Genomic DNA, 22,880 nt, shown 5'->3' on the forward strand with positions numbered 1-22,880 from the left:
TCACCTTATAACTGTCAGGATGGTAATTATCAGAAAGACAAGAGAGAAGTGTTGGTGAGGTTGTGGAGAAACTGAAATCCTTGCACAATGTTGGTGGGAATACAAAATATTGCAGCTGCTATAAAAACAGTATGGCAGTTCCTCAAAAAATTAAATATAAAACCATCATATGATCTAGCAATCCAACTTCTAGATGCAAAAGAATTGAAACCAAAATATTGAAGAGATCATTGTACACCCACATTCATTGCAGTGCTATTCAAAATAGCGAAGATGTGGAAACAAGCAACATGTCCATTGACAGATGAATGGATAAAGAAAATGTGGTATACAATGGAATATTATTCAACTTTAAAAAAGGAGGAAATTCTACAATATGCAATGACGTGGATGAATCTTGTGACATTATGCTAAGTGAAATCAGTCACAGGAAGAAAAATACTGAATTATTATATGAGGTATCTAAGATAGTCAAATTTTTAGGATTGAAAAGTGGATGGTGATTGTCAGGGGTTGGGTGGCAGGATGAAGAATTACTAATCAAGGGGTAGGACATAAAGTTTCAGTTAAGTATGATAAATAAGCTCTAGAGATCTGCTGTACATCATTGCACCTATAGTGAACAATAATGTATGGTACTCTTAAAATAATCAAGAGGGTGGATCTGTTGTTAGGTTGCTTACTACAATAAAATAAAGTAATAAAAAAGAAATCATATAACTTTGCTGTCTTAGAATCATGGCAAATGGAACATGTGGCATTGGGTCATTTTTCGCATTGATGTGGAAAGAAAATTTCACTTGGTAAGTGAAATAAACTGTTCCTGAGAGTTGTGAGCTCCTGGTCACCATGCCCTTCTCAGGTCATGGCTGAGATACAAAGTTAGCATGCTCATGAAAAAAATGAGTTTATTTTACGTATAAATGGAGTTTGTGTTTCTATTTGCTTTAAAAAAAAAAGGAAAGAAAAAAATGCTTGGGAGTATGAAGGTGTCTGAGCAACACATCAAATGTGAAAGTTTGAAAAAAAAGTAAGTGAAATGGTAGAATATATTTATTCTGCTTTATTTTAGAGAGAAGAATTAAGGCCAAAATGTTTAAATTGATTCAGTATTTTAAAAAAAGTTTCTTTCCTAACATTTAATTATTCAAAACTGAAATAGTACATCATGTGACCTAGAGAATTTCATAACACTAAGAAGTGCAGACTGAACGGCCACCTGCTACTGTATGTCCATATCGTATGGCATAGAGCAGGTATGTGGTAACTATTTGTTAAGTGTTAATTACATAGTAGCCATGCTATAGAAGGAAAGAGTGAGAGGTTGGGCTTGACTAGTAATTCTCTTCTTTTTTGATTGAAGTATAGTTGATTTACAATGTTGTGTTAGTTTCTGGTGTACAGCACATTGATTCAGTTATACATATATATATATATATCCTTCCCATATTCTTTATCATTATAGGTTATTACAAGATATTCAGTATAGTTTCCTGTGCTAAACAGTAAGACCTTGTTGTTTCTCTATTTTATATACAGTTGTAGTAATTCTAAAATTGGCCGTGCAAGATGTTGATCGATGCCCTTTGCAAAGAATGCTCTATTGTCAAATTATCTTGTGAACTCCTGTGTTAAATAGACTCAGATTCCTTTATTGATGGGCCACACAGAGGGCTTAATACATTAAATCATATGTATATAGATGTCTCCAAAATGAGATATATAAAGACAATAGAACTTATTTGGGCATAAAACAACTTTTGTCAAGATGCTGACTGCAACATTGTTCCCTAAGTACACGTTCGGGAAACTCTTTCTAAATTTGCTCCATTTTTTTCTTCCAACTCTTAATTCTGTCTTATGTTTTCGAATAGATGGGTGCTGTTTGTCCATATGCTTCTACTAAGCTTTGTAGTTCAAGCCGCCTTTCCTTGATACAGAGCCTGTTACATAGAAATGTATTTATCAGTTCAGTGAAACATTTATCTCCTCTTTCTCAGCTCTGAACTGTCTTCTTTGGTATACTTTCATGTTTGAGTACTAATTCACTCATATGAATATGTCACAGCATTTGTGATTTTCTTTAAATACTTCTATGATACAAAATTTCTATCCTTTAGAAACCTTTCCAAGATTCCTTGTAAGAAGAAAATTTCTCTCTCAGGATGTTTAAACACATGCATCCAAGTGCATGCAGATTATTTTCCTGCTTTATTACAGGTTTGTTGTCAAAAGGAGTGGTCATTACCCTTAGATGAAACGGGTAGAGATGAATTTTGTATATTTCTTTCTCCAAAGTAAAGGAGTCAGAGTGTTTCTAGGCAAACACCATAAAAATCTCCTGTATTAACTGAGAAAAGGACACATTTCTTAAACAGTATTTTCAAAGCTTAACCTCATGTTTTAACAACCCCGGATGACTTATGTTCCTGGCTTTCTTGTTTATTGGTTAGCTTTCAATGCCTGAATTCAGAAAAATGAGAGATGGAAAAAAAACCCCAGTAGGTCACCCAGTTCATTTTTCTAAAGAAATTCACAGATAAACCTCATAATGTAGTGTCTAGCGTAGCATCAGCTTACTTGAGGATAGTTGGTGGGGGAGGGGGATTACATTTTAAAGTGAGAAAAATTGGGGCCAATTTCAATCCTAGGATGTTTAGAGTCCACCAAGAGGTTTCCATAACCTACTTCTGCTTTATATGTGTGCATGTATGCACGTGTGTGGTGTATGTGTGTACACATACATTCATAAACTGAGCAGTTGGGCCATGACATATTCTGACTTAACATTGATGTGGCAGGAGAAGGGAAGATAAGAAAGAAGTAATCACAAGACTGACAAATGCCAGTGTTAGGGGATAGGGGCTGGGTCTTTTTGCCCTTGTATTGACCAGTTTTTGGATGTGAGATGTTTCTGGAAGGGGCAAGCTGCTCTCTTCAGCTAAGGGCAATTTTAGGAGACTCAGCTAGCTGAATGCCATCAGCTGCCAGCATGAGGGACCGAGTGCCTCAGTCCTGAAAAAGGGATCTGGGCAAAGCACCGTAGCATCAATCACAGCCTGCCCTCGCACTGTTACATCCTCTTGCTTCATACACTTTGTTCCAGGAACAGCTTCTCCAGGATTCTGGTTGGTCCCTTCTCCAGGAAAAAAATTACAGCACATAGGTTCTAGTCACACTTTTCCTGGGTGCTGTGGTTGTTCTGTAGAAATGTAGTTCCCAGTTTCAGTGTGACAGCTCTCTCTTCTGTCCCAACTCTGTAATTTGTCCTTTGGTATGTTCATATGTTCGAAGTCTAGTTTGCTAGAGCAAGTTCGTATTCTCATGGAGGTTAGTGTAGGGAGGGCTACAGCCCTGGGCTGCTGCAGCTGGTTGCAAGGCCACTGGGAATGCCATCGCATCCGTCTTTAACTCCCCATTCTAGACTCCCTCCCGCAGTTAGCGCATCTGGTGGTCTAGGTGTGTAAGTTGGTAAGTGAAACAGATGCTCATTCCTGAGAGCTGTGAGCTGGTCACCATGACCTTCTCAGACTGTGGCTTGTGTGGTTCATTTACCATCACAATTGGGCTGAGAAATATCAGGATATAGTCCAACAAATTACTCAGGTAGCAAATGCGTTCTTCCCCTCTTAGATTCAGAAGCCCTTTCTTATCCTGACAAACACACTCACTCACCCCCTTTAGGAAATTACTCCTTTACTTGCTAGCTGGTCTCTTATCATGAAGAGCCTCAAGTGACTCGGGAGCAGCTAGAGCTTAAATGGGGCTTTCTCAGCATCCCTGGAGAAATTGTTCTGTCTATATGAACCAGGATTTCCAAGCCCACAGGTATTAGAATCCTAAGGATAGAAAATATAAATTCCTCATGTGGGTTACAAAATATGATAAATAGAGCCACTCCTCCTTCTGTACCTTCATTCTCAGACCCGTGTATTATTCTTATTGGAGACATACCACTATGTTGTAATTGGTAATTTGGGGTGTTTAACACCTCTTGGATAAAGGTGCCCATTCTTATAGGGAAAGCACAGTGGATTAATATGCTCTGTTCTGAGTTAGCATCACTTGCCAGGAATTCTTACTGGGCGAGGAGGCATGGCAGAAAGTATATCTGGTGATAGTCAGAGAAGTAATAATATCTCGGTTCCAGAGAATGAGTTTAGGATAGAATTTACTCTCATTAGAGTTCTGTATTATGACAGGGAACTAGGCCAGAAGCAGTAGGGTTGAGGAATTGAAGAAAAGTCTAGTGATGGGTAATCAAGGTGCTCAAGAACTTGGATGTAGAACAACAGATTATTTGCAGGTTTCTTTTATTGAAAAGGTAACTGTAGGGATGAAAATGGTGCTTGAATCTACTACTACAACTACTATATAAATATATAACTTTAACTCTAATGTGGATTTTCTAATGTGGATATTTTGTTATTACATAAAAGTATGGCTGTAAGAATTCCAAACCCAGTTGAACATGAAAGCTAAGATCATGAATTTTCCTTAAATCAAAATGAACTTCCTTGGCTTAATCTTCTGAAACTGCATGCTATGTCAGTTTAGGATGATATAGCTTGGTGGGGAGGAAGGGAAGAATGGAGTGGATACAAACTGTCCAGGGCTGTCATTAGTTTTTGAATGTAAGTCCTGCTGGCTTCTTTCAAGGTATAAATGAGAATCCCCAAAGAGGAATTCTCTTGTCATTTCCTACTATCCAGGGTATAGTATATTACAATAATAGTAATAACACAGTAGAAAATAACAGTATAAGTAGCTAACACTTATTATATACTTACTGGATGCTAGGCAGTGTTTTGTGCACTTTACATATATTCACGTATTTAATGTTTATAACTCTAAGGTGGGTACTAGAATCATCTTATTGTATAGATAAGAAAACTGAGGCCCAGCAAGATTAATTAATTTAACCAAGAATTTCATAGTTCTATGTGGTAGAGCTGGGAGACCTAGTTTCAAAATCCTTATTCTCAAATACAATGCTAAAATGCTAAATTGCTTTTATGGGATAAAGCAGAGCATTCTGCCTGTGTTTAAACACTCTTCTGTTCCCAGGAGGTACTTCTCCATGAAAGGCCTTACCACAGTCATGAAAGGGTAAGAAAATAGACCTGTGACCTATCACTTCATGTGTCTTAGCTTTGAAAAACTGGTTTATCAAAAAAAAAAAAAAAAAAAAGAAATAGAACTGAGACAGTGGACAGATAAAATTTTGACTGAGGTGGAAACTACATTAAAAATAACTTAATTAGATTGAAAAGTATGACTATACACAATGGGAGATTGATACAAATGTATGGACCATTTGTATATAAAAGGTAGTTTAGGGAATTAGATTTTATGAAGTCAGTACAAGTGAATTTCTCAAGAGAATAGAATTACCTGCCTTTGGAATAGTCATTTAATCTTTAAGCTCTCAAATTACTCAATGTAAAATGAGGGGGTTGAATTAGGTTATTGCTGAGTTCCTTGCCAGCTCAGAAACTATGACTCTGGTGTTGTATAATGAATAAAACAAGAGGTCTGGAGCTGGAGGACCTTGGTCCCACAATTTACTATCTGAATGACTGTGATAGATCTGGCTCCTGGGAAACTGACTCTAAGACTTGGAGGTTTGTGTACAGATGGTTTATTGGGGAATTCTTTTTGGTGTAACATAAGAAGGGTGAGGAAAGTAGGAGTAGGCAAAGTGAGCTTTTGAACTGTTGTGCAATTGCAATAAATGCCTCAGCCAATTCTATGGGGGAACCTCTGAGGCTTGGGTGACCATTTAAAGTAGTTGTACCTGATAATAGACTTTCAGACAATAGTGAGTCTCAGGGATGGGTTTACCTTCTCTTTGGAAGCAACTAAAGGAACATACAGTACATATAAAACAATGGTTTTCAAGTCATTGGACTTGAAACAAAAGGTGGTGATCCCTAAAAGTTGGAAAACATGCAAAGTGAGTCCTTTGATTGTTGCAGTTTATTATCGTAAGAAAGTTTCCAGGCCGTTGCTCGGGAAGTGGGGAACCAAGATGGAATCTGGTGGACATTTTGAATTGAGATGGAGTTGAAAGTCCTGGGAGAATATGGTGGTTGTAGTTCACATGACAAAATACTGGAGAGAAGAAAGGATCTCTGGATAACTGTGGAGGGCACCCATCATGTATGCAGCAGAAAACTGATTGGCACATATGTGTGCGGAAATGACTGTCCAAGTGGAATAGAGGGAACAGTGGTTGGCACTAACTCAGGGCTGGGATTCTTGCCTATTCCTACCACCCAATCATGGGACATTGGGTGCAGTATTCAGAAGGTCTCACCTCAGTGTGGGGGAAATAATTGTCCCTAGACTAAATACTATGTTGGTCCTATTTTAAATGCAAAACTTAAAATGGTCATGTTTTTTCCAAGTGATTTAACTGCATCCCAGAACAAAGTTCAAGAATACTTACAGAAATACAGGAATATCCAGCACACAAAAAGGTAAATTTTACAATGTCTGGCATCACATTTAGAAAGTAGGAAAATTATGATCCATAATGAGTAGAATAACCAACCAATCAAAATCAACTTGGAAGTGACATAGATATTGAAATTAGCAGGTAAAAACATTAAAATAGTTATCATAACTGTATTCAAGATATCATCCTTCTAGAGATGAAAACTAAAATGACTGAGATGAAAAATACACTGACTAGGATTAACCGTAAATTATATATTATTGAAGGTAGAGTTAGCAAACTTGTAGACACATGAAAAGAAACTCAACAATGATATGCACAGAGAAAGAACAACTTTTGAAAATGAAAATAATATCAGGGAGCTATGAAGCAACCTCAAGTGACCTAATGTGCCTACCATTTCAGTCTCCAAAAGAGAAATGCAGGGAGGGAGGAAAAATATTTGAAGAAATAATGACTAAAATTTTTCTAAATTTAATGCATTTCAAGAAACTCAATGACCCCCAAAACAAGGAAAATAAGAGAAACCACACCAAGATGCATCATAAACAGTTTAGTCGTAATCAAGGATAAAGAGCAAACCTTAGAAGCAGCCAGGGATAAAAGACACAGCACATACAGAAGTATGAAGAGAAGAGTGTTGACAGACTTTATATCAGAAACAGTGCAAGCTAGAAGACAATGGAACAATATCTAAAAGGAATTAGAAGAAAAACTGTGGCAACATAGGTATCGATATATAGTGAAAATATCTTTCAAATATGAAGGCAAATTTTCAAAACTTAAAAGACTCCAGAAGACCTGTATTATGAGAAATGTTAAAAGAAATCCTTCAAGTAGGAGGAAAATGACACAGACGGAAATATGGGTGTACACAAAAGTAGGAAGGGCACTAGAAATGGGAATTACATGGGTAAATGTGAGATACTTTCGTTTTATCTAAGTCTTTTAGAAAATAATTATTTAAAGTAAAAAATAATAAAAAAGAAAGTATTGTGGGATCTATAACATATGTAGATGTAAAATAGTTATCAAACTGTTTAGACACTACACAAAATGAGATCACTGAGGTAGATTTAAATCTATCATCTTGCCATTTGTTTTCAATTTGTCCCTTTTGTTTTTTGGCTCCCCTTTCCCTCTATTTTTTTCTTTCTTTTCGATTACTTGACATTAATGCATAAGAGATGGGAAACAAATAAGGTGAGCTCTATAATTGCCCTGACCTCTTGGAGAGTTTTCAGGCCATGGGATAGAAAATGGAACCCAGGCAGAGCCTTATGCCCTTCCTAATTGCTGCCAATATATCTGATGGCCACATGAATAACATCTCAGTCTGAGGGGCAAACCACTGCATTTACTACAGTATCTTCAGAAAATTAACTCTCTGATTTTCAACTTTACCATCTAATAAATATTACCAATCTTCTGCATTGTTCTAAGATCTAATGAGTTATTGCATGCAAAAGAGCTTAGAAAATTATAAAACACTCAGCATTATATTAATATGATGATGGTTTAAATTATACACCATACATTATTATGATGAATCTAACAGTTTCTGAATTGGCTGATCACTCCCATGCATGACTAATCAGCCTGTTTTCTCAGCTTTCATTGAATACCCTTTGTGAACAGAACATAGTGCCAAAGTTACAGAGAAAAAAGAAATTGCCATTATGGTGGTGCCTGCCCTCAAAGAGTTTATTGTAATGTTAGACAAGCAAATGTGTGTGTGTGTGTGTTTGTGTGTGTGTGTGTGTGTGTGTGTGTGTGTGTAAACTTTAGTCAAAACGGTTTTAATAATATCATTGCACATGACTCTTGACATACATTCTTGAAGGTCTGGATACTGCCCTGAGTAGTGTGAATGGGAACTGGATGGATTTAACCATCAGTGATTTCATAAAGTATCTGAATCTTAAGCCAGATTTTGAAGGAGTAGAAAGATACTGCACCAAAGAGATAAAGGCAGTGGGCCTACCAGAAGGAATGACTGTAGAGGTGGGCATGCACCCATTCTCCCAGCGGAGAAGAACAAGGTCTGAATTGGGATTGGGAAGCCCTGGGCTCTGTTCCTAACCACCATCTATAACATTTGAAAATTCTGGAAAACACATACTGGGAAGGAATCTTTTACTGATTCCAAGGTAGAGAGAGAAAAGACAAATTATGGCTAGGTGGGTGTCTTCTAAATTTTGTTCTTCTTATGCACTTAGGCTTCTAATCAACATTAGAACATGATTAGCAGAATTTCCTATTCTGGGCTAGGTGGGCCATGATTGAAATACCTCAGCATTTTCGCAGAATAAATTAGATTCAAAAAATGAAAGTATCCAACTAGAAGTTTATTATGTAATAATCACACAACTTTACTCCCCTTCGACATTCACTTCACTGCACTTTTCATTACTTATCCATCTGGGGGCAGTAAAGGGGGGTGCAGCCAGACAAGAACACTGAATAAACAAGCAATTTGTATATGTCTATATAGTTCAGTGATGCTATTGCGAAGGAATACAAAACCAGGCACCATGCTCTGGAAAGAAAGAGACTTTCCCCCGTCTCATTTGCCCCCTGGGCGCTGCTGGAAATAGCGATTGTAGGCAGCGTTGTATCCATAGACCATGGCATAGCGTTCGCAAAGTCTGTAGTCATCACAGGCTTCCCGGTTGAGCTCATAGGTAGGCTTGCTGCGTTCTCGGATTCTGGAAAGTGGGGGAAAAAAAAAAAAGGCTCAAACTGAGACGCATAAAGAAAGTGGAGAAATAAGAAAAAGGAAAATATAAAAAAAAGAAAGAATACAGAAATACCATATAGAGATCCCATTCATCCCCCAATCTGAAGAGATATTTGAAAAACAGGAAGGAAAGGTGGATGTCGGGGAATTTTTTTTTTTTTTGTTAATGAAAGTGGAATTTTTTTCTGTCCCCTTCCCCTTCTCCCTCCCTCTCTTTCTGGGCCTTTTACAAAATAGCCTTCTAGAAATTCGGTGGTCTTCTGTACATTGTTTTAAAATTCTTTGATTTTGGTATACAGTTAGAAATAATACATAAGATGGGGGAAAAAAAAGCCTGATTCTCACTTCACTGGGAAAAACGACCTCCTCTGTCCAGTTTTGTCACTCACCTCTCTTGGACTTTCGCTCTCCATCTCTGCTGCGGGGATATGAAGGTATTAGCGTTCCTCCTGTTAATGAAGGGACCTTGAAACAGAAAGTAAATAAAAGTGCAGTTTTAGAGAAAGAGTCATCGAAAGTACTTCCATGAATATTCCCAAACACAAAAATAGTTGAAGGCTCATCCATTCATGCATTTCATGTAACTAGAGATCTGCAGAAATCGAAGAGGGAGCTAAAGCATATTTCATAGACTGCCCGATCGAAAGAAATGGACAACCCACACGTGGATCTCAGAGATTTGTTACAGGGGCCCTGGTAGTTTGGGCTTGTTGATTTTGCTTTTGGGCGATCACTTTGCCTTTCTTTTCTTTTCTTCTCTTTTTTTTTTTTTTTTTTAACATTTTTTTTATTGAGTTGTAGTCATTTTACGATGTTGTGTCAAATTCCAGTGTTGCCTTTCTTGATTTTGGTATTCCTACCCAAGTGTGTTTATCATTCCTGTGAGGAGGAATTCTCTCTGTCCTAAGGTCTTGTGAAGTACAGTTTAGATCTCCAGTAAATGAACAGTTTAAGCATCATAAAAATCATGAACATTAAAGATGAGAGTGGTATGTTATTTCTCCCCATGCTCAGTCTTTGTAAGTTCAGATATGCAGTAGCATCCAACATGATGCTGACGCCTGTGGTCTCCCATCCGGCCTCCAATTCCGTACTTTGTCATTTGTCATTACTCCTCATTTTCCACTTGTGTGGTTGATGTGGTGCTAACCTAAAATTTCCAAATGAGATTCTATGGCTCCCAAGTACGTTGAAAGCAGTTTAAATACCATCTTACACTACTTGAAGCTTAAAAATAGCTCCTTCGACCATTGTTATAGTCATTAGATTTTTTTCAATTTACTTCAGTTTTTCAAAAGAGACCCTCTTTTCCCTCCCTACATATAATGGTAGTTATATGTACTACCATTCTGTCTATTTAAGAATTGGGAGAGCAATTTAATACATGAGATTTAAATAAAGAAGTCAAATATTCACTTACCGATTTCATAGGATTCCAAGCTTTCATAAGATTCTGGAATTTAAAAAAAGGATTCATTTATTGTTACTTTTCGCATACCACAATAGTCTAAATATAGGGAAAGTAGGGGAGGGAGGGAAGAGTAAATTTAGCTGTGTGGTTGTTACAAACTTCAGGCATTTAGGATTTGTGAGTTGTTTTTCTAGCTCTGTCCTTGCTGGGGTATCTCTACACTTTAGTTTTTCCGGTGTTGGAGGAGCTGGTGGCCAGGGTCTTAGCTTAAATTTCCCAAGGGCTATGAAGTTCTTTAGTCTTGTGAAATAAGACAGTTTAAGCACTGCACACAAGTCTCCAGAGAGCCTTTCTTGATTAATTTGGGACCTGTCTGAGAGCAGGCTCAAGGAGGGGACAAAGGATCTAGACAACAGGCAAGTTTCTCCAAGACAGGCTGGGCAGACAGCTCGGCTGTGCTTTACCAAGACAGGTTTCTAAGAGGTTCTGGAAGCCTCTTAAGAACCTGTGTTAAATTGACAGCCACAGAAACCGCTGGCTCCAGCTGACATCTCACCCTGGGCACCACGCCAGTTCAGAGAAGGAACTGTGATGATGCCAAAGCAGAAGTTTTCTTTTTTCTACTGTTCTCCTGAGTGTGGCAGGTAAATCTGGTCATGACCAGCTCATGTTTGTAAGCAAGTGAACGTGCTTGAAAAGTTAATAAAGGAGGTGAAGAAAACAAAGTCTCTGACACAGAAAATTTGTGAGTAGTTTCAAGAGTAAGAATTTCAACAGACAGATGGCTCAAGAACACCTAGAATATCTGCATAGTTGAAGCATAAGACTGAATGCATCAGATTTCCTTTCATAACCTTTGAACAGACACAGGTATTTTTAATACAGAGAAACCAGGCAAAGTTTATCTTTTAACAAGAGAAAGTATGAAATTGATTTTTCTCTGAGGTTCTTTAAATGTAAAATTTTGTTTTTAAATTCATTCACTGAAGAAATGTCGTAAGTTTGTGAGATTGTCCTGTTTCTAAAGAGGACCACACTTAACACTTTATGTGAAAACTGATTTTCTTAAAGCTGAGTGATTCAACCAATACCCTTAACCAGCTGTTACTAAAGTCTAAATAAACATCCTTAAAAAACAAGAGCTCAAGGGCCAGGAAGTTAATATCTTCTTTCTAAAACAGCAGTTTCCAGGAGTAGAGTGACATCCCATAGAAAGAACTTGCCTGTTAGGTTACCGATGGGAGTCTGCATATTGAGAGTATTAAAGAGACTTGATGGAACAGGTCAGTGTCCAAAGGGCTTGGGAAATGTTAAAAGAATGATACTCTTAAGATTATAATAGAGAAAGAGGGAAGCAGAGGAGGAGAGAGAGGACAAATCCAAGTAAACTGAAGTCAGAGGCAGAAAAGGAAGAAACAGAAATGGCAGGAGAAAGTTCTCACCATAACACAGAGCTGCCACGGCCAAGGCGGCCAGGATGGAGAGAAGGAGCAGGCTCTTCATGGTCTCTCCGGGTCCTGTGGGTCACTCTCACCGTCTCTTGCAGCAGCAGTGGAGAGAGAGGCTCCTACAGGCTGTTGGAGAAAGGCTGTGGAGTTTTTATAAGAATCAGAGCAGCTGAAAGGGGAGGAACCAGTGGGAGGGGGGCCGGAGAAGGTGGGGACTAGTTGGCACTCAACTAGCACTGGGACTTTTCCCAAATATTCATTCCTTCCAGATATTATCTGCTCCGGGTGAGCAGTTTTCCCTCACTCCTGGACCTGACTGTGCTCCGACAGGATGCTGCCCTGGTACAGAGGTTGTGGCCACCTTGTGTTTTGGCCAGACCTGGGCAAAAGTCCACGGAGAAGGGAGTTGCCGCAAACACGTGTTTGCCTTTCTAATTCCTTCTCTGGTCTGCCTTCCTGGCCCTGACTTTGGGTCTTTCAGGTTTGGTCCATAGACAGAGCCATAGTGTTCTGTTCACTCCCCTGATGGATGGACCAGGGGTTCTGAGGCAGAAAGGACTTCACTTTCTATGCTGTTTCTAATTTAGAATTATTTTCCCAGTAGGGCTGAATTCATCAGTCCTAGACCAGTTGGGTGTTCTGCTGGTGACATACTCCTTTTGCATTTTTCCAAGTACCCGGCAGGACAGAGATGGCCAGTGACTCCCTGAGTTCTGTTTCATCAATTGGCTCCCTAGCAGCTTGCCCATCCGGTTTTGTGACTTGAGTCCAAACCCGCGCCCTAATGCTTTCTCAGGCTTGGGTATCACTGATCTAAAGTACAGCAAGGGTAAGAGCGCTCCATCTTACTTTTTCTGAAGGCATTGTCTTGATAATGAACTAATTCAATATGCTTTTAGTGAGTGGCAGATGAGAAGCAAGGGACCATGCTGGGTGCTGTGGGGAAGGTAGAGACAAAAAGACGCGTCCCTAAGGAGGTAAGTAAGAACTGCTTACTGTTCACTTTGCTTTTTAGCTGTTGTGTATCCTCCAATACAGATTTTCACAAGCATCCACCTCCACATCATCAGTACCAGAAGTGCTGTTTCTTTTCTTATAGGAGGAAGATCTCAATTTGGTGCCTCTGGTAAACTTGCAGGCAGAGCTCTTTTTAAAAACCTCTTGGACAATCAGAAAACCTTTTCTATCAGGTGTGTCTGTTGCCTGGGTACCCAAGAGTTTCCTTCACAGACAAATAGACTTGTGTCACGGAGCAGCAGATTGTAGGAGAGCTCAAGCTGCAGGACCTCTAACTTGGGCTGGAACAGCCAGAGGGCTGGGTTGGAGGTGGGTGGGGATACTGTCAATAAAGATTTATTTCAAGGAGCTGTGATGAACAACTAGATGGAACAACTCCTGCCTCATTCCTTTTTGTCTTATTGGGATGGACTTTCCCTCCCAAGCCCGACCCTGTGAAGGTTTTTATAAATACTAAAGGATTTCCTGTTAAAGGGAATAGCTCAGTTGTAATCCCAAGGATTACTGAGTTGTGAGGGACCAATAAAATTTAGGTTTATCTCTCCAGATTTTTTCATATTAAAAGATATATACTTTGGGATGAAATCTTAAAGAAGACCTCAGAAAGAGGATAATGTATGCTCATCCCTGATATATTCAACCATCACAATTTCTACTCACACGATTGGTGGTTATCTCCCTCTTTAAGTCACAAACTGGATCTCATTGTTGGCTTCTGTGGCCTTTTTCAGGATAAATCATCCAAATCATTATATTTGAAAAAGCCAGTTTACTATGTGGCATGGTTTGAGGGGAACAAGCTAGTTACGGGTGGTTCCTACAGCATTTAAGTGTACTCAACCTAGTCACTAACCCCCAGTCATTATGATTTGAAACAAGTTTAGTTCCATTGTTTCACCCTGAAATGAGTAGGCTAGTCACCTCCCACCCGAACCCCATCTCCTGAATTAAAGAGACTTCTCTCTTCACCAGTACTTTAGCTCGGTCGTTTCTGGCAGATTCCAGAAGTCCCCTCTTCTCCCAAGGTCAGATGGCAACTGTGCTGTCAGCCTTCTGATATCACAATTGTTTATGTTTACATTCTCCAAATGCAAACTTGAAAATCTTACTTCTCTTTCCGACTTAAGCTTCACCTTTCTCTCGTTTTAAACAGTGCTCCTGCTGGGTTTCCTAAACTTTTAAGCATCTCTCTTTATTGTCTTGCTTTTTGTAAGGCTAACACTTTCTGTTGGAAACTGTCTCTCACAAGTCACTCACTTTTCCACTGTTTCCATCTATTCCTGGATTCTCCTAGGCTCAATCCCATTTATATATGATTCCTAAAGATTATTAACATGCATGAGAATTCAGAGCTCTTCTTTTTCTCTCCTCCCATATCACTCCTGGTTTTTGACAATTTTGTATGTGCCAACTCCAGCCATGTGTATTTTTGGAGAGGATTTGGACTAATTCAAAAGACCAAGATTGACTCATCAGAGAGAAGGGAGAGAGAAAAAAGTGGAGGTAGAAAAAAAGTGGAGGGAGAGAAATGAGAAGAGGTTTGTGGACTTGGTTCTTTGGATGGAGGAGTTTTAGGCTGAGACTGTAGAGAGAAAAGCTTTGAGGCAGCTGTGAGACATGAGATGTTGAAAATGAGACATGGGAAAAGACAAAGTAAGAATTGCTTTGGTTACAATTAGTATTGCTTGAGATTGCAAAAGACTGAGAATTTTTCAAAAATGTTGAAATTTTTTTAACTCATGTTGTCTGCTAGTTTGTATTTTCTTAATTTGGACATCTTGTAAAGATTAGATCACATGAAACTTGAACTTATATTTGAATTTTAGATCGTTGTGAAAAAATTTATGTAGATATTTCCCCCTAACTAAAGAGAAGTATTCATTAGTGAAGAGAATATTTAAAGACACTCCCAGAAGTGACAACAAAGATATGAGAGAGACAGTGATATGATTGGCAGTTTTTTGAGATTGCAAAGGAATTTCCTCATGCTAGATTTACAGTGTGGTATAATCCAGGCAACAGAAGCCATAGAGCAATACAAGATCTCTTGTGGCACCTGCCCTCAGGAGGAAAAGAGAAGCAAGGCCATGCCTTCCAGAGCCAAAAGTAGCCTCATGGTTTTAGTCATTCTTCCATCCATCCATCCATCCATCAATCCATCTTACAAATGTATTGATCATCTACTATGTGCCGACTCTTAAGCTGGAAATATAGTCAAGAAAAATGCAGATATGGACCCTACTCTCATGAATAGAGTGTGTTCTTAAATCACAGATTTAATCAGTGGCTCTTCTTCTTTAAAACATTTGTTTAGGCAACCAGCTGGCTCCAGAGAAGACCAAGTGATATGCTTCTTCATTGGACTGACCTTTTGGAGGGCACCCAAGGATATCTGTTTGCAGAATATTGCATTATACACTGATGACAAGATCAGAATTCAGGGAGAGAATGGAGGAGGGAGAAGGTTGGTAGAGCTGCCAGGAATTACTGTGGGGAGAAGCTTCTCAGAAAAGTATGTGCTTGAGCATCCACCAAAAGAGTTATCCCTTTTCTGCAGTATTTCTGTGACTAAATTAATGGTTCAGTAGTAATAAAGTTACTATAGTTCCCCACCAATCCTACATCTTCCTTTCTCTGTCCTTTCTTATCTTTTCTCTTTTTCAGACTGCTAGACATTTTGTCTTTTTGAGAAATTTTCTTGGCTCCAGTCAGATTTTTTTTTTCTGCTCCATGAGATTCAGCTTTAAACACAGAATGTTGGTTTTATGAGTTCATATTATTATTTTACTGGCAGCACTAAAACCCTTATTCTTGCCAGTAAAGGAAAAAGGCAAAGAAGAGAAGGGTTAGGAAGCAGCAGTCCTAAAAGTAAAAACAGAAATCATTTTCTAGGACATCAAAGGGCAATGAATTGAGAGAAATCTAGCCAATATCATGGGACAGTGCCAACCTCTTAGTTCTGTGCTTTTAAGGGAAGTCCCTTGAATGGATTCTACATCTCAGATTTATTAATGGGCATAGCTTCCCATGCATCCAATCCCTCATTCCTTTTCTTAACTTGTCTTAGCTGAACCAAGTGAAAATCAGTGTTTTTCAAACTCAAGTGTGGCAGGAACAAGTAGGGAAGCCTGGACACAAACTTCTGGGGAAAGGTGAAGTCTGGATGTTAAATAAATAGAACTGGTTGGGAACAACTTTAATTTTTCTATTCTTCCTGTATAGATGATTTCCTCCACCCTTTTCTATTAAAAAGCTTCAATTTTTAAATACAAGAGCAGATATGAAATAAAATTATACTATTTAAGCAATACTATCACACATCAAGTCTTTGCTACACAGTAGGTACTATGATAATTACTTTTTATTCCTTGTGTTCTTTACTTCTCACAATAACCCTACAAGCTGAGTATGATTATTCACATGTTATGTATGAGTAAATTAAGGCCCAAAGAGGTTACATATTTAATCCAAGGTCACACAGCAACTAAGTGGCAAAGATGGGATTCAAACACAGGGCTGTCTGATTTTGGAGAATATGATTTGAACCACTGATACAATCACATAATATTCCCTAATGTTCTGATACCTGCTTAAATAATTTTGTGATTGTGTCTGCAGGGATCCTTGAGTCCTCAGTTTCAGAGCTAAAGATAAAATTATACAAAAAGATACACATATTTAACAGTAATTTCTTCAATTTTCTTTGAAATAGGACAGTAAGAATTAAGAATATGCATATTGCTATTTAATCCCAGAGAGTTCAATGACTTATAAAATCAAAGAAAGGGATGAATTTGGTACTGGAATGCAAGTCCCTCATTTCTCTATTTGGTACTCTACTCACTAAGTTTTCTATCCAAACTAGCTCCAACTCAAATATGCTGCTTTCCCAAACCTTTTAGCTCACTTCAGGAATCACCAAGCCTTACCCTAGTCTGTGAACACTTGTGTTTGCTGACTGTCACCAGGTTTGGTATAGGAATATAGGCTCTGCAGTGTCTACTAAGCCAATTAATAGTTACTTAGACCCCAAGCAAAACTGGAAATGCAGGCTAAATTTATAAGATGCTCCTTCAACTCAAAGCAAAACAGAGACCAGGTTCTGTGTCTCCTATCTTGGCTGTAGATGAACTTGGGAAAACAGCTGGCCATTTTCTCATCAGACTCTGGCTGCTTCATCTGGGAGAAGTGTGAAGTTAAAGTCTGGGGAATTTCTCCGGTGGTACCATCGCCTTAGCTGGAAGGGAAAGGGCTCTTTCCGATCTGTTCTACTGTCATCCCTCACTCTGCCACATCCTTGTATTCTCCTTTCATTATCCCAACTCACCAACATAAAAATATTTCTTCTTGTAGTCAGGAAATTTACAACTGCAAGAAATGGAGCCAAGTAACTTGTAGGAACTGAAGGGAGATACTGGTGGAGGCTTGAAGATGGATAAAATGGGATATGAAAAGGTTGAAGAGCAAGATGGAAGCAGAGCAGGAGTATGTTAAATGTTTGTAAAGATGTGAAGGGAAGGGAGAGGATGATAGCTTTGTTCACCAGGTCACAGTGCTCAAGAACTTGAAGTAGTTCTAGGGAAGATAGGACAACAGCTTTAAACAACAGTGAACGATTCAAGAGAAGTAAGCATGGTAATGATGTCATTAATTATTGAGACTTTAAAAATAGTTAGCAGCTCTTAAAGTTGACATGAGAAATGCCAACATGGTCTTCCCCGAACTCCTTCAGTCAGAGGTGGATATCTGGATGGACCTTATATCTAATCCAAAGGTACCTCATTGAAATGGGAATTTAAATCATTCTTAAAGTGATTTTACCTTTAGGTAATCAACTGAGTAGAAGAAAGTCTGGTAGCTGAACAAATCAAATCTACCAAACTCCTTCTGTATTCCAGCCTGTGTCTTTTCCACCTGCTCTTTTGTTATTTCCTCAAACAAAACAAAAAACAAAAAAATTGGAGTGATGGTCCCCTGTCTTTACTCCATCATGGTATTCCCTCCATATTTTTGGTAATTCCTCAGAAAAACAATCACCATATAAGACTGGATTCTGAAGAAAGATCCTGTAGAAAGTCAATAACCCTTCTGGCTGAGGGATATGGTTTTTGGAAACGACCTAAGTGTCCAGCAACAGATAGATGGATAGGGAAAGTGTGATATATATACCATGGAATATTATTATGTGACATTCAACAGGTCACTTGAGTTCCAGAGCCTCACATTTCTCAGTGACACAGTTAGGGATTATAAAACTTGACTGACAGGACTATTGGATGGATTAAATAAAACAACACACATGGAGTGCCTCCATTAACAGCTGGCCTGTGATGCCATGGAGTACACACACACCATGTTATTTCAAACAAGATTGGTTTAACTCTGTTGGTTTAGTGTTATTTTGGTTTTCCCCCAATAGTCAAAGAAGAGATTGTTGAGAATGACCAAAGTAGAGGCGAGAATGCAAAAAGTGGGAGTGATTGAATCAGCAAAGGCTGGTTCAGTGGGAATCAAATTGGGAGCCAGAAGAACTCAATTTAGTTTTGATGCTGCCACACAAGGCCTGTGTGACTTTTGAACAAATCACTTCATTCTCTTTCTAAGCATGAGTTGGAATAGACTTCCATAATTTTGTGCTTCTAGATTACTTCATCCTTGAAATAGATAAACAAGATAGAGAAATAATTATGTAATCCAGTGCTTGAAGGAACACTGTGTCCTTAATGCTATTTTGCAGATGGTTCTTCCAGGGCTGACTGGTGTTTGGATGTCCACCCCTGGGCTTGCAAGATGCCTTGCAAAAACTCCACTCATATCACTGCCTCCCAGTAAGCGCTGTCTGCTATCATTTCCCAGTGTCGTCAAATAACTTCATTCATTCAAGCTAGATGTTGATATGCTTTGATATTCTTGGAACATAAAGGGCAATCTTTTTAGCCAGGGTTTTATCAGTGAGAGAAAAATCTCATGGCAGATATCTGAAACTCTGCAATTCCTCTCCTTTGTTTCCTCATCTAATCACTGCAAACCTTGGAAGTAGGATGAATTTTGGAAAAAGAAAACTGAAACAGGACAGAAAGGGAAAAATTTCAAGGTTCATATTAGGGAGAGTGTAGTGCAGAACACTTCCTTGCTGATGAAGCTAAAAAGTGAACAGGCTGTGAAGTAAGAGATAGTTTCCATATCTGATTTCTCCCTGATAGAACTGTGATGGAAAATACTGCAGCAAAATGGAGGTTATGATGACCTGTGGAAATTTAATTCCGCCTGCCTGCTGCCGTTCACTTAAACAGTCCTATAACCAGTGCTTGGTGGCATCATCCTTGACCCCGATTTCTTCCAGTGTATCAATTTCCCTGTTTCCTGTCTTTCTCGTAATTCTAGATTATTTCTTTCCTGCCACGGTGAAATTTTGGAAGGGACTTCTATTTTGTTGAAGGAGTGAAAGGATTTTTCATGGGCATTCTTTCTCTGGCTTTTGGTTGGAGATAAATGAGTGGGAGTAAGACTGGGATCAAAAGGAAGGGAAGAGAAACTGAAGGGAACAAGATGTAATGTAGTTTTTTGTTTTGTTTTGTTTGGGAGAGCATTAGAAGGGCAGGTGAAATGGATATGAGCTGGGGCGTGGGATTAGAAAGGATGAGAGTCCGGCGTGAACACTTGTTTGTCTTGCTCTTCCACCAGACTGCGAGGGTTTTGAGGTTAGCCGCTGGGTCTTGTTCATCTTTAAAACCTACAACAGCTGCCCAGCGCTTGAGTTGAGCCAATATCCCCCTTCCAGCCCCAGTTCTCTGGTGACCTAGGAGATAGTGGAAAAGAGCATGGGCTTTGGAGTCGGCAGGATTGAATATGAATTGTGCTCTGCCACTTCGTGATCCCTGCCATTTCTCTAATTCTCATTTCTTTATTGAAAAAATGGGGGTGCCAATGGAAAGCAGCTTATAGAGTTGCAATGAAGATTAAATGAGATAATGCACAGGAGCATCTAGCAAGCACAGTGCTGGCACATAGTGAATGTTCAATGAAAGCAGCTCTTTTTATTACTCCTGCTAACTGAGCTATGTGACCCCGAATGAGTCATCTCCTCACTGTAGCATGTGAGGGATGACAGTTGTTACATACATTGTTGTAAAGAGTTAATCCTTGTAAAATACCCAGTGTCGGCGATATAGTAGTTGCTCATTAAGTGTCAGTTCCCTTCCTTATATTCCCAGCTGTCTTCCCCATTGTGTTCCTTCACATTTTCCCTGCATGTAACCAATCCTCTAACTGAGCAACTTGTTCTAAGACATCCCTCAGCGCTTGCCATCACAACTTGCTCACTTTGTTGTGCAGTCTCTTTTTCTGCATTCCTATCTCCGTCTATAGCAACCTTGGGCATCTTGTAAGGCTTATCTGAAATACCCACTCCTTCATGATGTATTACATAAGCTTCCCAACTGGGTTATTTCTCTGTCCTTTAAACACTCCCTAGGCATTCCGTTTTATTTCTTTACTAGCACATACCTTCTTCCGTTTTGAATTACAGGCATTTCTGTTCTCTGTATTTGCCACATGCCCTCTCCCCAACTACTGATGGTACAGTCACCAATCTCCTCCTCTTCCTTCACCCTAGACACATTTATCCACCAGACTTCAACTTATTATCTAGGGCACAGTCATCTTGCTGAAAGAAGAAAGAAGTCTCTTGCTGAATTCACATACTAAGTTAAATGCCTCTGGTATGTCCTCCTAGTAACCCTAGGACACCCGTTCATAAATCATACCCGATTTCATTGCAAAATACTGAAATTGTCTGTTTACATGACTGTGTCCTACACTGAATTTTAAGCTCCTCGAAGGGAAGTCAGGGCTTGTATTCTATTCATCTTTGTAGCCCTATTTCCATACACATTGTCTTACCCGCGAACTTTGTGCGGTGCTTGAAAACCATGAGAGCTCAGTGAAGTTACCCTTCACAGTCCCCCCCAAGAAGTCTTCTAACACGCACTCAATATATCCCTGCCTTTTAGTTGAAGTGTAAATTTAATTCCTTGTGAGGACAGGAAATTGCTATACTTTGAAAAACTAAATAATTATAAGTATGCTCAAAGAAGGGAAAAATGCTATTTCACTCCTATTTTTTTCTACCTTTGGCTTATATAGCAATCCAGCTATTAAATTAGCTGATTATCTTCTTTGTGAAATAGCAAGGTTCTTGAAAAATTTCCAGATAATAATATTGTAAAATTAAATTATAGTGTAAATACATGAAAAAGTATGTGCTCTCTTCAAGGAAAATCACTGCAATAGCAAGAATTCCTCTAGAAGAGTAAAACAAGACATGTCCCCTGACTGTGTGGAGGATGTAAATTTTCCCCTTATGTGTTTTTCTTTACATCTGGAATTTTTACACAGAGCGAAACTGTATATAAAAGTTGAAGGTCGTATAAGGAATCTGACTCCACGTACAGCAGCAAATGTTTACAGATTATGGATAGAAGACGTTCAATGGACAGAAAACAAGAATATATGAAAGATTGCCGAAAGGAAGAATTAGCTAAATAATTAAATTAATTACTTTTTTAAGTTAAAAATGAATGATTAATATTCATTAGTGTTTCATGTCCTTCTTTTCTTCACTTTTTCACCAAAACAAGCCTTTCATCTATGCCAAATAACTTAGAGCAGAGCACAATTTTTGTTCGAAAAGGAAAAATATGTGTCTTATCTATAAGAAAGAAAAAGTTGATTAATGAAAAAGAGAGAGTAGGGCCATCTGAAAACTTCTCTTTCTCTACATGCAATTTTTTTTTTACGTTCACAGAACATTTGCTGAATAGCTGAAAGGAAGAAACTTTTGTGCCATTTTCCCTTTTCCCAGAAGTTGTGTTATATTTCTTGGAATGCATTGCAGTACTTTCTTCCCATCTTCAGATGACAATGACGTGTGAACTTTCTCACCAGGTCAGCAGCCAGAGCTGGAGGATTTGTGGGCAATAGGCATTTTGAAGCCCAAAATTCTTGGGAAGGAGAACTCAAATACAGATATTGGCTGTCCTCTATACCGTGGACTCTGAGAAAAGCAGTGCTTAAATGCTTAATGTTTTGGTGCCAGAAATAAATCAAATGGACAATGATGCAAAAGTAAAATTGCTTCTGGAACAACTGGAAGTCAATTTTAACCATAGCTAGTCTGGCAGCTTTACCCTGGATTTCTGAGCCCCACATTTTGTGTTCATATTGTGTTTTGTATCTAGACTGACCCCTGCAAAGGCCAGGCGTCGTTCATCTGGCTGGGACGCCTCCTGCGTGTGCTCAAAGATAGGCGAAAAAACTGACTCACCATTCCTCTTGCCAGAGTGCTTTTCTGTTGCACAACAAGAAAGCAACAACATGGGCTGCCATGAACAGATTTGACAAGGCTGGCTTGTAGGGATGATTTCCATATGGTGTAAGATTAGAATTAATTATCCAAACAAAGGCAGTTAAAGAACCCTCAGGCATTTTGAGTGTTCTGGAAAAAAAAAAAAAAGATCAACAAAGGAAAAGGTAATGAAACATTTCAGTGATTATCTAAGTAAATTTATACAGGCCCTGGCATATAGCCTATTATTTAAACTATCTAGGACTTAAATGATACTTGAAGGAAAAAAATTCCCACTAGAGGCATGCACCAAAATTGAAAAAAAAAAAAGCATAAAAAAAGATAATTCTTAGTACTCTTCAAAGAGGACCAGGAATAACAGATATGCAAACAACTGAAAAAGTCTAATAAAAATTTACATGTGTGGTATGAAAACAAAATGTAGCCTAAAATATTAC

General features: G+C 38.7%; 1 protein-coding gene and 1 long non-coding RNA gene across 9 annotated transcripts in view; one reads left to right on the forward strand and one right to left on the reverse strand.

Annotated features, from left to right (window-relative positions):
* The window catches only part of C25H12orf60 (chromosome 25 C12orf60 homolog), a 72,569-nt gene that overhangs the window by 46,120 nt on the left and 3,569 nt on the right, over window positions 1-22,880 (forward strand). For 3 of the 8 annotated variants that reach the window (XR_010377804.1, XR_004134060.2, XR_004134062.2), the window contains one exon: window positions 12,959-13,036. The exons of 2 other annotated variants lie outside the window; for them this stretch is intronic. This is a non-coding gene — a long non-coding RNA (chromosome 25 C12orf60 homolog). Of the gene's footprint in view, window positions 1-11,800; window positions 11,895-12,958; window positions 13,037-15,390; window positions 15,541-21,882; window positions 22,023-22,880 lie in introns of those variants that run through there. 3 more of the 8 variants (XR_004134058.2, XR_010377803.1, XR_010377806.1) reach the window with 3 other exon arrangements.
* On the reverse strand, window positions 8,788-12,198 carry MGP (matrix Gla protein). Its single transcript, XM_010988870.3, has 4 exons — window positions 12,054-12,198; window positions 10,621-10,653; window positions 9,590-9,665; window positions 8,788-9,168 (listed from the first exon to the last, which is right to left on the reverse strand). Exons 1-4 carry the CDS (start codon window positions 12,112-12,114, stop codon window positions 9,027-9,029), a joined length of 312 nt encoding a protein of 103 aa, XP_010987172.1. The 5' UTR covers window positions 12,115-12,198; the 3' UTR covers window positions 8,788-9,026.

The sequence above is a fragment of the Camelus dromedarius genome, chromosome 25, assembly GCF_036321535.1.
Source record: "Camelus dromedarius isolate mCamDro1 chromosome 25, mCamDro1.pat, whole genome shotgun sequence".
Classification (NCBI taxonomy): Eukaryota; Metazoa; Chordata; class Mammalia; order Artiodactyla; family Camelidae; genus Camelus; species Camelus dromedarius.